Source organism: Dermacentor silvarum, chromosome 1, assembly GCF_013339745.2.
Source record: "Dermacentor silvarum isolate Dsil-2018 chromosome 1, BIME_Dsil_1.4, whole genome shotgun sequence".
NCBI lineage: Eukaryota > Metazoa > Arthropoda > Arachnida > Ixodida > Ixodidae > Dermacentor > Dermacentor silvarum.
The window spans coordinates 348,860,437-348,874,228 of record NC_051154.1 but is presented as its reverse complement, the minus strand read 5'-3'; the positions used below and the strand labels follow the sequence as shown (position 1 = coordinate 348,874,228).

Sequence of the window (13,792 nt, the reverse complement as noted above, 5' to 3'; positions counted from 1 at the left end):
TCACGCAGTTTCTAAATGACAGGTGATTGCAACCGGGCACTGTTTTGAAAGAGCCAAATGATGCCGCATTTCATTCTTCAGATGGACGTTTCTAACGGAAGTTTGCAGCTTGGTGCGGGAACGTACTGGGAACAAAAATGACACTGAAAATATTACACTGAAATGAAGGTGCTGCTGAATGGGGACTGCTGATGCCAGCTTCAGTTCAGTTAATTTTTGAGCATCATTAAGGGCATATCCACATGTGACGAACTACTGATATAGTGACCACTTTTCAAGGAACTATTGAGTTCATTATAAACTGGTTTGAGTGTATTGGGGCCAAAAAAATCTACAAACATACACATATAATAGTGTTGTGTTGCGGTACAGTTTCTAAAGGATTGACTCACTGGAAGAGTTCTTTCATCCAAAATAACTGAACAAGGGCCAGGATTGCTTCAGTTAGTGGTTTTCTACGCTGAAAAAATTATGCCTGACCATGGGGGTTCAGGGTGTAGCGATGTAGAATTCACAACTGAAGAAGCTATAAATGCCGTCGGAATTCAAGTAAGCGATCATTTGTTCCATTTCTGCATATTCTAGATGCAAATAGACAGTTCCTTCATAAGCAGAGTGATGGTCATTTCTTTGGAGCTATGTATGGTGTCCACAGCTTAAGAATTAAAGGCACATCCTTATTAGCGGCTTGGTAACTTGCCACATGCTGTTGGCGGTTCATGGTCTGCCGACCAACGCCACTTCCTGGTGCGCAGTGGCTTGGTTCTTCATTGACAGAAGGGTGGTCACAGCTTTGCTCTAGTGTCGCTGGCAGCCTCACCGCCGCTGATCGCTCACCGTAGCTATTGTCTTTCTTTTTCCGGTTCACTTAGAAGTAGGGGCGTGGAAATATTCGAAAAGTTTGAATATTATCGAATATTTTTAATATTCATATTTGATTCGAAAAATAGATATTAGGAAATGGGGGGGGGGGGGTTCAAATATTCAGTTGGATACGAATATATCAAATCGAATATATTACTGGCTGTGCAGGAGCAAACACGGTTCTTAGCATTTGTTTCTACCAAATCTAAGGATATTGGAGCGATCTTGTGCTGCGTTTTGTGATGGTTTCATGCTGTTAGGGAAATTTCACCTGTAAAGCACACTTAGCCATTAAGCGTCTAAACTGTGTGAGAAAGGCGGCCTCTCAGTAGCAAGGGGCACGTGTTTTCAGACAGCAAGGGTGCACTTTTTTTGCAGCGCCACCCCCAATTCTGAGCTTATTGCCTGACAGCAAGTGTGATGAGTGACGACTGCCAGGGTCAAATGGCTCCGAGTTTATGGGCATTTGATGTAGTATGCTAAGGAACAGGCAGGCTGCCAAGGACAGCTAGTGGGAATTACTGAATTTTCCAAGTTAACATGAGCCAAATACAGTGTTTAAGTATAGCGGCCTACTAATCTAGTTATTTAACATTACCAATTTAATTGCAGTGTTCCAACATAACAAATTAACCAACTTGCTAATAAATACATGTGCATGCCATTATTCGATGTTCGAAGCTAAGTATTCATATTCGATTCGAATTCGAAAATTTTGATAATTGCACACACCTACTTTGAAGCTGTAGCTGACGACACTTCAGAATGAACCGCCAACACTCACAAGCTGCAATGTTTTGTTACCAGTGTTGCCCCTTGAGCCTCTCCTCAGTATAATTTCACACAAAGAAAAAAATATGCTGATACTTGCGGCAGCATCGGCTGCAATGCGGGCACGGCTAAGCCGGTTCGCTCTGCTTTGTCAGTAGCCGTGCACTGCAGCTGAATTTGACTTGTATTGGAAGTCTCGTTGGTGCTTGACGATTGACAGTGGACACAGCTTTTAATGAAATGAACAAGTTACGCGTCACTGTTATCTAAGGCACATCATTTTGCTTCCAATAGAAGTTGTATGGTCTGTTGATGTTGCCGATCGCGGCTGTGACGTAGCGATAACGCTGTGCAAAGCCATGCACACGCTTAAGTGCAGCAACATACGCCCCCTTACTCGGGGCTATATAATCTGCGGCTTTCTGGAATAAACGCTCTTTCCCACACCCGCACCCGTCTCGAGCGTGCTACATGGTGGCAGCGGCAGCGGTAGTCATGACCGGCAGCAGCGAGGCAAGCGGATAGCAGGCCATCCCGGACCGTTTCCAGCTTCAAAGGACTGCCAGCATGCCAGACATGGAACCAGCGCCTTCCCGCCAGCAAAGTGCCCCGGTCACCACGCTACTGCCGCACCCAAGGTCCTTGGACACCAGAGGCGACGTTTGGCAGAGCTGGAGAACATGGAGGCAAGAATTCGACCTCTACGCCACGGCTACATACCTCAGTCAACAGCCAAAAGAGGTACAAGCTGCTACTTTTCTTATGGTCATAGGAGAGGACGCGCGCAGGACTTACAACACTTTTGTCTTCAATGAAGGGGAAGATAAGTCGGACATTGAAGTCCTTAAACAGAAATTCGAGTCCTTCTACAAACCATCGTTGAACCTAGCTTATCATGAATTCCGTTTCGGCTCGCGTGACCAGAAGGAAGGAGAAAGCTTTAACGAATGGCTAACCGAGCTACGAATATTGGCGAAGAGTTGCGAGTTCGCTGAAATGGAAGAGCGCATGCTGAGGAGCAGAATTATTCTTGGCATAAAGGATAAAAAGTTGCAAGAAAAGCTCATTTCAGATAATCCTTCTTTTGCAAAGACGGTAGAAATCTGCCGCGCTCGCGAACAAGGGAAAGAACAGTGCGAGCAAATACAAACAGGCAACAAAAGGCATGAGGAAATTTGCGCGGTTGCCGAACTTCGACGCTGTGGAAAGTGTGGCAGAAATCATGAGGCTAGTAATTGCCCAGCTAAAGGACGCATCTGTAAGAAGTGTGGCAAGCGAAATCACTTCGCTATAGCCTGCCGAACTAAAAGCGAAAAACCCCGCAAAGCCAAACAGCACGTCGCAGCGGTAGACGCCCAAGAGGAAAGCTTTTGGATTGAAGCTTTATCTAGGAGCGATCAGAAAGACGAACGCTGGTCAGCAACTGTAAAGATAGAAGGAACTCCCGTTCTTTGCAAGCTGGACACAGGCGCGAATTGCTCGGTGATAGCACGAAGCAAGCTGCAACAGATAACAAACAAGGAAGACGAGCGCTGTGACGTCATCCTAAACACCTTTTTTGGTCATCAAAAGGCAGCTACAGGGCGCGTCCGCCTTTGCGTTAGCGGACCTGATGCATCATTTGAAACCGACTTTTTTGTTGTCGAAGAGGACGTTCCATTAACATTAAGCGGATCAGTCGCCGAGAAACTGGGTCTTCTACTCAGGCTAGCCTCAGTGGAACAGCGAGAGCTCTATGAAGCCGCGAAACATTATGCAGATGTTTTCGACGGACTCGGCAGCTTGAAAGGTATCGTCTACCATATGAAGCTTAAACCTGGTTCCCAAGGAGTCGTTAGACCGGCAAGGCGAATTCCACTAGCACTTAAAGACAAGGCTAAGAGGGAACTAGACCGCATGGAAGCCGAGCGGGTGGTACAGAAAGTGACTGAGCCGACAGAATGGTCGAGCTACATGGTCGTGGTGACAAAAAATGACAAAGTGCGCATTTGTCTCGACCCGACTGAATTGAACAAAGCGCTTCTAAGGGAACACTACCCTATGCCAACCCTAGAAGATATTGCTCCTTCTCTAGCCGGAGCTCAGTACTTCTCGACACTAGACGCTGCTTCGGGCTTCTGGCAGATCAAGCTTGACGAAGAAAGCTCTAAAGTTTGCACAATGAGTACCCCCTTTGGCCGGTACAGATTCCTGCGAATGCCGTTCGGAATAGCGTCGGCGCCAGAAATTTTTCAGCGAGCAATGCATGAAGTAATGGAAGGCCTCGAAGGAACTTCCGTTGTGATGGATGATATTCTCGTGTGGGGCAGGACAAAAGAAGAGCACGACCGCAACCTTGTCAACGTGCTAAACCGATGCCGAGAGTACAACTTGAAGTTGAACCGCGCAAAATGTCATTTTTTGCAAAAATCTGTCAAGTACCTTGGTCATGTTCTGACGCCTGAGGGACTCGGCCTGGATCAAAAACGGGTCACAGACATACTTCAAGTTCCACCTCCAGTCAACAAGAAGGAATTACAAACGTTCCTAGGTATGGTCACCTTCGTCTCCCGTTTCATTCCACATATGTCTGAAACCACAGCTCCACTCCGCGAACTTCTGAAGAAGGACGCAGCATGGGTCTGGGAAGACGGACACCAGGCTAGTTTCGAAGCTCTTCGTGAAGCTTTAGCAAAAGCACCCGTTCTCGCATACTACCAGAAGAACAAGCCCATCACGCTTTCGGTAGATGCCAGCCAGAACGGGATCGGTGCAGTTATAATGCAAAACGGTCACCCACTAGCATACTCGTCGCGCTCTCTCTCGAAAACGCAACAGAGATACGCGCAGATAGAAAAAGAAATGCTGGCGATCGTACATGGTTGTGAAAAGTTTCAGGACTACTTGTTTGGGCAGCCTGAGGTCACAGTGGAGTCTGATCACAAACCACTTGAGATGATTTTTAAGAAACCTTTGTGCCAATGCCCACTTCGACTTCAGCGCATGCGCCTCAATCTGCAGAAATATCGCCTAACAGTGAAATATACGCCGGGAAAAGAGCTTTTTATTGCCGACGCATTATCCCGTTTCCCAAGTCCAACAATTTTGAGTGAATACGGCGAGCATTTTCATGTCAATTCAATCGCCTATCTTCCAGTTTCAGACAAACGCCTGAACCAAGTTTTGCAAGAAACTGATAAAGACCCGACGATGCGTCAACTTCGTGAGTACGCAAGCACAAGCTGGCCCGAGAGCAAGGACGACGTCACTCCGGAGTTGCGCAGCTACTGGAACTTTCGTGACGAACTACACACGGAAAATGGCATGGTGCTTCGCAGCAACAGGCTCGTGATCCCTCCAAAGATGCGTGGTGACATTCTTTCTTGTCTGCATGCTGCGCACGTAGGAGGAGAAAAAATGAAAGCACGTGCTCGTTTATGTCTTTTTTGGCCTAGCATGAACAGTGACATAGAGGAAACAGCGCGACGCTGTCAATTGTGCGAGCGGCATAAACCTAAAAATGCCAGAATGCCATTGCACAGCCATGATACGCCAAGTTTACCGTGGGAAGTCATTGGTGCAGACCTTTGTTACCATAACGGAAATGAGTACTTGGTCGTTGTCGACTTTTACTCTTTTTTCTTTGAAATCGTGGCTGTTCAGTCTTCATCAGCGAGCAAAGTGATATCCGCCTTCACGAATATCTTTGCTACGCATGGTTTCCCAAACCGACTCGTCACAGACAATGGGCCGCCGTTCAGCAGTCAACAGTTTCAAGACTTCATCAGTAAGATTGGGTCAAACCACGTTCGATCAAGTCCGTACCATCCTCGCTCGAATGGCATGGCCGAGCGAGCAGTGCAGGAGGCTAAAAAACTCCTAAAGAAGTATCGCTTTGGCTCTGTTGACTTCTGTGCCGCCTTGTTAGAGTGGCGGAACTCTCCGCGTGATGATTGTTTAAAGTCCCCTTCGCAGCGGCTCATGGGACGGCTGACCAGGACCCTTCTACCGGTTCCGGCTACTCACCTGCAGCCTCGCACGGTACAACCAAAGGACGTCCAGCAGCGACTGCTAGACATCCGTCGGAAGCAACGGACCTACTACAACAGGGGTACCAAGCCTCTACCTGAGCTACCACTGGGCGCCAGGGTCACTGTGTATAACGTGCCCTCGGGAACATGGTCACCCGCTACAATAATCCAAAGAGGTGACAGCCCGCGCTCCTACATACTTAAAGGCGAAGATGGACGACAGTTCCAGCGGACGAGAGAACATCTCAGGCCATCCTACACACCCATCGGTCAAGATGCAGTGGCACCTGTCTCTCCAGTCACCGGGACGCCTGAGTCTCCTATGCAACAACCGGTCCGAAGAAGCCATCGAACGCGTCGTCCACCAACAAGATACCCTGAGCCAGAACTTTATTAAACTTCGGGCACTGGCTCAATAAAGAAAAAAAAGGGAGATGTGACGTAGCGATAACGCTGTGCAAAGCCATGCACACGCTTAAGTGCAGCAACATACGCCCCCTTACTCGGGGCTATATAATCTGCGGCTTTCTGGAATAAACGCTCTTTCCCACACCCGCACCCGTCTCGAGCGTGCTACAGCGGCAATGCACTGTTTCTGCTATAAGCACAAAGTTTTCACCATTTATGCTTATTGTGACATTGTATGATTAGCAATGTCATTTGCTCCTTTTCTGTTTTATCACCAGGCGGAGTGAAATGCACTACAACCACTAGAACACAGTTGGCATTTGCGCCGGCTAGCACTAATATTACTCTTACAGCACTCCTCAAAAAATGCCAGCGGTATATACTCTTGTACTAGAGATGTGTTTTCGGTCATTCCCTTTCGCTTTCAATAAAATTTAATAAACATGGATATTTCACCTAAGAAGCTGTAGAAATAGTTAACATGGTGTGCGATCACTACCTTCCTAAAGCCAATGTCGCCGTCACTCCTGCTTGTATATTTTTCTAATAATACAATGATAGGGCTGTATTATGGCTTTCCTATGGTTGTGGCAAACAACCATGCATTTATAACAAGTCTTTCAACAGATATATATAGATATATATAAATTTTTTAATTTTTAGTTTTCCTCTAACGTACCAACGCTGGCCATGGCAATTTCCTTCTGTTTGTATGACTAAACAATGCACGCGATGTCCGCAAGGGGGACTGCGCGTCCGCTCGAAACTTCAGCGCTGGTTCCCCATAGCGGCCCGAGAAGCACATTGTCATTTTTACAGCTTCAGCAAGCTTATGTTTGCGCTCCTCGAATTCTGCCTGGGACAGCAGATTCTTTGGCAAGGTTTGACGTGCCCAGTCGGTGAGAATCATTGCAGCACCGTATGCTGACGCACATCGATCTAGTGGCAGTGATGGAAGGGGCACTTGACTTTTTGGTGCAGAAAAAATTGCAGTTTGGAGAAGAAATATATGCTTTTGTAACAGAAAAATTTGCGTTTTGCAGCAAGGAACCAATGCTTTGAAGTAACTTATTGCTCTGGTGCAAAGAGGAAGCTCCTCATCTAGTTAACGGAAAAAGATGCAGTATGTGTTAGTAGCATTAATTATGTTTTATACTAAGATGCAGCTTTCTTTCTTCCACTTGTTGTTCTATTTTCTTGTTAATATATGGAAGGATGAAGATAAAGGCAGATCTAACCCGAATTCGCAGTAAATTCTGCATTTCAATAAATACTTCCTTCCAAGGTGTCCTTGGCTTTGTTATCCCTTTCATCTGTTAAACTCATATCCACAAGTTGAAATGTACAACTGCCCAGTTCAAGCACGCTATTTTTGGTTGTCCTTGCAGGCATAGATCATAGACCGAATAGCCTCTGTGTTGTGTAGCTTGTGCATTCATGTCTACTTCCTTGTCCCATTTTTGCTTTTTTTTATGTCCGGGCTGCCTAATCATAATAAAATGCGCCCTACGCAAAGGCGCGTCGAGCAGCTGTGCCCTTGCAGGTATGCATCACCATAATTATAGAAAGTAATCGTTTCTAAACTACATGCAGTAGATGTAAAACACTAATCAAAGGTGTGTCGATGCCACTAAGGAATCATGAAGCTACCACAAATACCTAGCACTTGTAGTAGCGAAAAATCATGTGCCACGGAAGTGCACACAGTTAAAAATAGGCATCAATAAATGAATGAAAAAAAAAAGGTGCATTTCAGCCAACTAGTCGAAGTAGCAGTCCTCTTGTAATGTTTCTGTCGCTATCGATTTTTTGCACCTGCTCTGATTATTCAGACTTCCCCACGGCACTGCCACATTCTCCAGACACTGGTCGATACAGAAAGGGAAGGGGTCTCAGGCCTGGCCTGAAATATGGTCATCGACTTCAGTGCTGACAAAGTGGAACATGTTTTCGTTTCTTTCTTCCGCTTGAATATTTGGAGCTTGTGCATGTCGGCACAGGCGTGGTGCAATACATACAATAAACGACAATTTGGCGTAACATTTAGCAGCATTTCCTTCATGGGTGCAGTTTGGGCCAATTGGCAAAACACTTCCATCACTGTAGTGGGGCCCAAGTGGCACAGACGCGCTTTGTCATTCTCTATTTGCATAGTGTTTAAGACGGTGATGGGAAACAGAAATGAAATTCAGCAGGCAGGTGATGCCAGAATACGATGCTGCCAGAGTGAAACATGACATTCAGTTCGCGCCGCCGGCAGCAGGGAATGGCGGCACGTTTAGGTTATCGCCCATTAAAGGCGAGTAGTATGCTTCCAACGGCATTGCGCCGCACGCGCTGTAAAGCAGATAGGTGAAGATGTTTATCGTAAAAGGGTTGGCAGTGAAGCTGTGAATGCGCCATACACTGACGCACTAGAAGATCTGCTAATACTGGAAGAGGAAACTTGGTGCATGTACTGCGGTGAAGCTGCCATGCACCTACTGCTCTCGATCGCACATGCATTGTGCTTTTTATTGTTCATATGGGTTCCAGCGACTGGAAAATGTATCATACGATCACAGTTTGGCGATGTACTGAACGTTGCTGCCAAAAAATCGTGTTTTCAAGAAACCTATTGACCAATAAGAAAGAAGCGTAACTGCATTGGATTATTTTTTGTTTTCTTGATTGCAAACGTTGGCATTGGGAAGTTGTACGAAACAGGATCGCATCAGCAAGGCTTTACTGTAGTACCAGACCCAAATTTTATGCGGCAAATTTTGGAACAATAAGTCATACAGTCAATCCCAGATGCATCAAACTTGGCTATATTGAATTATTGTCTATATAATAAAACAGTTGTAAAATACCCTTTAAAGTCCCATGCAAAAGCGTAATGAATAACTATGCTTACATCAAACTCCTGTTCACCGCCATATTCAATATATTGAATGCAGCACCCCCGCAAGTGCGCTTCTCCTAATGGGGGTGGATCACTTCTCGTGTCGTTGGAAATATTTAATGCTGGCAAATTTGAAACTGCACCATTCTGACAGATTCTGTCAAGCAAGAGATTGAATGTGAAGGGCAGTACATGCCATGGAAGAAAAATGAGCAGGGTGCTCTCAGTAATGTGTGTTGCAAACATGAATGACCCATGCTAACTGCGACTGTTCATTATCGGCATGGGCAGATCACCACGCTGCTTCAAGAACGCAAAAGGCCTTCCAGTCCAATATGCATTCCACAAGAAAGCATGAATGCCACTCCATTTTCTTTGTGAGTGGCCCTGGGCATAGGATGCTGAACGGGAAATGCTGCGCCACCGGATTTGTCTTGTAGATAAGGGCTTTCCACGAATGTCATTTTAGGATTCTGCGAACAGCCAAAACGAATCTGACACCAACCTCCACTTGGACGGATTTTTACATTACAGTTTGAATTGAACAAAACCAACACGCACCACATCTACACTTCGCGGAAAGGCCATTGCGGCAGCGGCATGCAAGACTCATTGCTGTGTGATTCCTAGGTCTGCGCTGAACGCATTTCGTTCATGCCCGCATGGTGACACGTGAGTGGGAATGAACTCGGTTGTTCCGTAAGCTGAAAGCCACTTTCGAAACCAACACTGTGTGTCATGTCACCGACACAGGGGTCGGAGGGGAAGGGTTGAGAACGAAGATACGTACTGGCCACGAGGCGTCTGAGCGCTGAGCAGCATGCAAGAAGAGATGCGCAGAGATGCCTTCGACTGTCTCCGTGCGCGTCCGCCGCTCCCGCCGCCCCGGCGCCGCTTAGCCCGCTCCCTGAAGTTTCGGTTTCTGCCGTTGAAGCGAGCGTTGGCTGAACTGGGCCTCCGCCGTTGCTTCCCTCTGCGCTACAGCCACAGCGTTGGCTGAGACGTCGGCACGTACACGCGTGTTCCAGCGCCACGCAGAAACAGTGACCTTGGCGTGACACCGCAGTTTTTTTTTTTTTTTTTTTCCGCGCGGCATTGAGGGGTCTCGCCTAAGCTTTTTCTCTCTGGCAGTGTCGGAGCAATGCCAGTCGAAGGCGCCGCCACGTGATTTGGCGCGCCACTGAGAGCATTGTCGGTGCGCGGTATGTTTGAATTAACCATCGCAAATGCTTTCGCGTTCAAATAACCGGGTGTTCCCCGTGATACTTCGCCAATCTATAATGTAAAGGCATGTTACGTTGCGTTTCAATGTGGCGGTCACGTAAATTTATCGGTGCAGCCAGCTTGTACATTGCAACAAGCGACCGGCACATTGCAGATACGACGCACCCGCACGGGTGCCGTTACTGCTGTATCCTGAAAGCGATCTGCGACGTGCGCATAGTGCGCGCCCGCGCAGACCTTATCGTCAAAATGATCTGCGATGTTGACAAAGTGCGCCTAGTGCCAGTAGCTTCGTATGCGCTGTGCCTTCGACGTTTAGTTCACGTTGAAGCGAGAGACAGCGCAAAGGTCAATTCTCTTGCTGCTGCTGCTGCGTTTCCGTTGCTTCACCTTTCGGGCGAAACTGCGGCTTTTTTTTTTCTTTCTTTTTGCGGTCCCTTGAAAAACGTATCAACGGGACGTTTTCTTGTCCAACTCGTCAACGATGGCCTTCTGAAAGGCGTATAAGTGCACACACGTGATCTTGGGAATGTTTCGCACGCCATTAAATGCCTGAGAAAGTCGAGTGCAGGGAACATTTTGGCCGTCGGGGCTGCGCCGTGGTCGTTGCAGCATTGGTCCTCGTCTAATTTCTCGCTAAGCATTGGCTAGGCTGTGATGTGGTCCGGTCCGCTCGACGTGGGGACCAATGAGAGATTGCGCAGCTGCGTGACGTAGTCGGTTGCTTGGCGACTATGCATCCCGCCCAGATCCCGCTGTGCCGGCTTGTCTGTGCCGGTGGCCACGCTGGTTTGGCCGCCGCCGCTGTTGCTCACACGCGTTCGTATGATCCGTAGCGGCGCGCGCGGCAACACGTTCGGAACAGCCGATTTTTTTCGCATTGTGAGCAATAGATTTTGGCCGAGGAATGTTACGAATTCATATCACACCGAAATTCGTACCAGCCGGATTCGTATCACCGGGGTTTTACTGTATAACGAATTTTCCCCTCCGACAACTGATTTCCCCTCCGATTTCGCCCCAAATTTTGTCATTTTTGCGCAAGCAGCAACCAGAAGCACCTTCTCTGCCGCGACGAAATGCGAAGCGAGCGCACGTGCGCGTGCATGCGTGTGCGAGGCGGGCCTGCATCCCTCGACCCGGCGATCTTGCCGCAGCGGGCGTGACCTTTCCCCCTCCCTTCATTCAAACCTGATCCTGCCGCTTGCTGCAGCTGGCCTAGCCCGCCAAGCCGGCACTCTCTCCTCCAGTTGATGTTGCCGACGCGCTGGTACAAGCTGTGACATATCACACTCTATGAGCGCGGACATGCGCTGTCAAACGCTGGCGGTGTGTGGAAGCGCCGCTGGAGAAGCGAGCGAAGTGACCTCCGTGCTGTTGTCTATCACTTTAACGCAAACTGAACGTCGAGAACACACAGCACGCACAAAGCTACGAGCCGCCGACGCACTTACACTGCTAGACTCTGCCCCAAAGCAGATCGATTTCAAGATACGGCCCGCGCGACCGTGCGCCGCCGCGCAGTACGCAGTTGATGCCAGAGTACAGTACAACGCCGCCCCGCTACTCGCCGTGGTTGCTCAGTGGCTATGGTGTTGAGGTCGTGGGATCGAATCCCGGCCACGGCGGGCGCATTTCGATGGGGGCGAAATGCGAAAACACCCGTGTACCTTTAATTTAGGTGCACGTTAAAGAACCTCAGGTGGTCTAAATTTCCGGAGTCCCCCACTACGGCGTGCCTCATAATCATATCATGGTTTTGGCACATAAAACCCCATAATAAAAAAAAACGCCGCCCCGCTATCCCTCCCGCCTCGCTCCCTCACCGGTGCCTTGAGCGCAACGGAAGAAGGCGCGCTTCCTCTCTGCTTTTCTTGCGCGCGTGAGATTTAGACACGGTCATCAGCTCCCCTCGCACGTTTTCACTCACACATACGGCGCACGGCAACTGTGTTATCACCCTTGGACTTTATGCGGAATATCTATGAGCCAAAACCAATTTTAGGGCCACAACGCGTCATAGACACCATCTTTATATAGCAAATACGGATCTCAAGGGCCATACTTTTGCTGGCGGAAAACGAAAATACATCATAGTTGTCGCCCCCGGCACTTTGGGCGGCCAATGCCATCGTCAAGCCACCAAGCCAAGCGACATGAAAAGTCAAAATGGCCGCTCGGGCCGGCACGAGGTGGCAGTTCGCAACGCGATGCGAGAACGGTCCCACAGTTGCGACGCAACAACGGGGTTACCAATGCATTGGGTTTTATGGGAGCTGCGCCGGGACCGGCCAAAAACAATGTAACAGCCGGGAAAACACAGCCCCTGGGATCGTAACAGCGGGGTTCTACTGTAACACTATACGACGCTACAACGTCATCATGACGCTCGCTCTTCGTTTCCGATGCCTCGCGCTTGTGCGAAACGACACGCGTCCACGCATCCGGTACCTGGTGTGACATTCCAAGGATGAGTGCTTCGATGAAAACGGAAAACTGATGCTCGTTACAATTGAGGGCGCATTAGAATCGAGTAAATACGGTAAGCGTTTCTTTTTAGAATTTTCATGCCGAACCTGCATATAACGAAATCCTCTTTATAACGAAGTTTTTCGGGAATTTGTCAATTTCGTTATATCCAGGTTTAACTCTATATGAACTAAGGATAGTAGTTTTATTGGCCGTATAAACTTGTAAACATTCCATTACTAACTGAATTAACAAGCACAGTGTAATGCGTGCACAGGTAAACAAACATCTCTTCATTACTGCTGTAGCAGCAGCAAGCGAATTGACCTTCATGCCGTCTCTCACTTCAATGCGAACTAAACGTTGAAAGCACGGCACATACGAAGCTACCGGTATAAGTTTCACTTTGTACCCATCGCAGATCGCTTTGAAGATGAGGCCCATGTGGCCGTGCCCCCCCCCCCCCCCCCTTTGCCTCGCGCATGACAGAAGATGTACGCTTCCGCCCCACCTTTCTCCCTCGTGTGCGCAATATTGTCACGTAGTAGTGACGGTGAAGAAAAACAGTCGCAAGACTGTGAATGACGAAACGAACTTTTATTGGGCGAACCTGTGCTCACAAAAGCAAGTTGCACTCGAAGCACAACGATAGCGGCGAACACAGAAGGCGATCGGCGAAATCTGAACAGCGGCGAAACGCATCCACTTTTATACATGAGTCATCGTAGGTTCCAGAGTAACCTTTGGTGCCTGTGTTTCTTCGAGAAAGTACTAGACAATTCGCGTCGCTCATACAATCAGATTACATAAGCGTGAGTGACAACAGAATGGATAGAAGCATCAAAAAAAATGTCACAGTTTTGCCCTAAGGGCGAAGCAATGAATGCGATAGCAACACAGCAATGTCATACGATGTAAGGTGAGCGGCTTTGGTAGCAATATAAATTGTAGTGAACATGAGCTGATTAACTAAGCAGGTGTGCTGCGTCGTAAGTAGACCGACATGAAGAGAGACTCGATGACCACGAGAAGGCGCGTGTGAAACGGTGGTGTTGATGAGAAGCGCTTCCCATGAGCAGCGCGTGCGAAGGGACACACCTGTAGCGCTGCACTGCCGATCCGGGCAGCATTACATGTGTAGCGTGCGTTGGAAAATGTGGCC

The 13,792-nt window shown here is 48.2% G+C and overlaps 3 protein-coding genes across 4 annotated transcripts in view; all 3 read left to right on the top strand.

Annotated features, from left to right (window-relative positions):
• The window catches only part of LOC119437407 (uncharacterized), a 408,649-nt gene that overhangs the window by 127,043 nt on the left and 267,814 nt on the right, over positions 1–13,792 (top strand). The gene's annotated exons all lie outside the window — the stretch shown is intronic.
• The window catches only part of LOC119437408 (uncharacterized), a 57,416-nt gene that overhangs the window by 31,352 nt on the left and 12,272 nt on the right, over positions 1–13,792 (top strand). The gene's annotated exons all lie outside the window — the stretch shown is intronic.
• Positions 1,970–6,159, top strand: LOC125942350 (uncharacterized protein K02A2.6-like). The gene is made up of 2 exons (XM_049660512.1): positions 1,970–2,376; positions 4,772–6,159. The coding sequence occupies exons 1-2, from the start codon at positions 2,316–2,318 to the stop codon at positions 6,040–6,042; spliced, it is 1,332 nt and encodes a 443-aa protein (XP_049516469.1). The 5' UTR covers positions 1,970–2,315; the 3' UTR covers positions 6,043–6,159.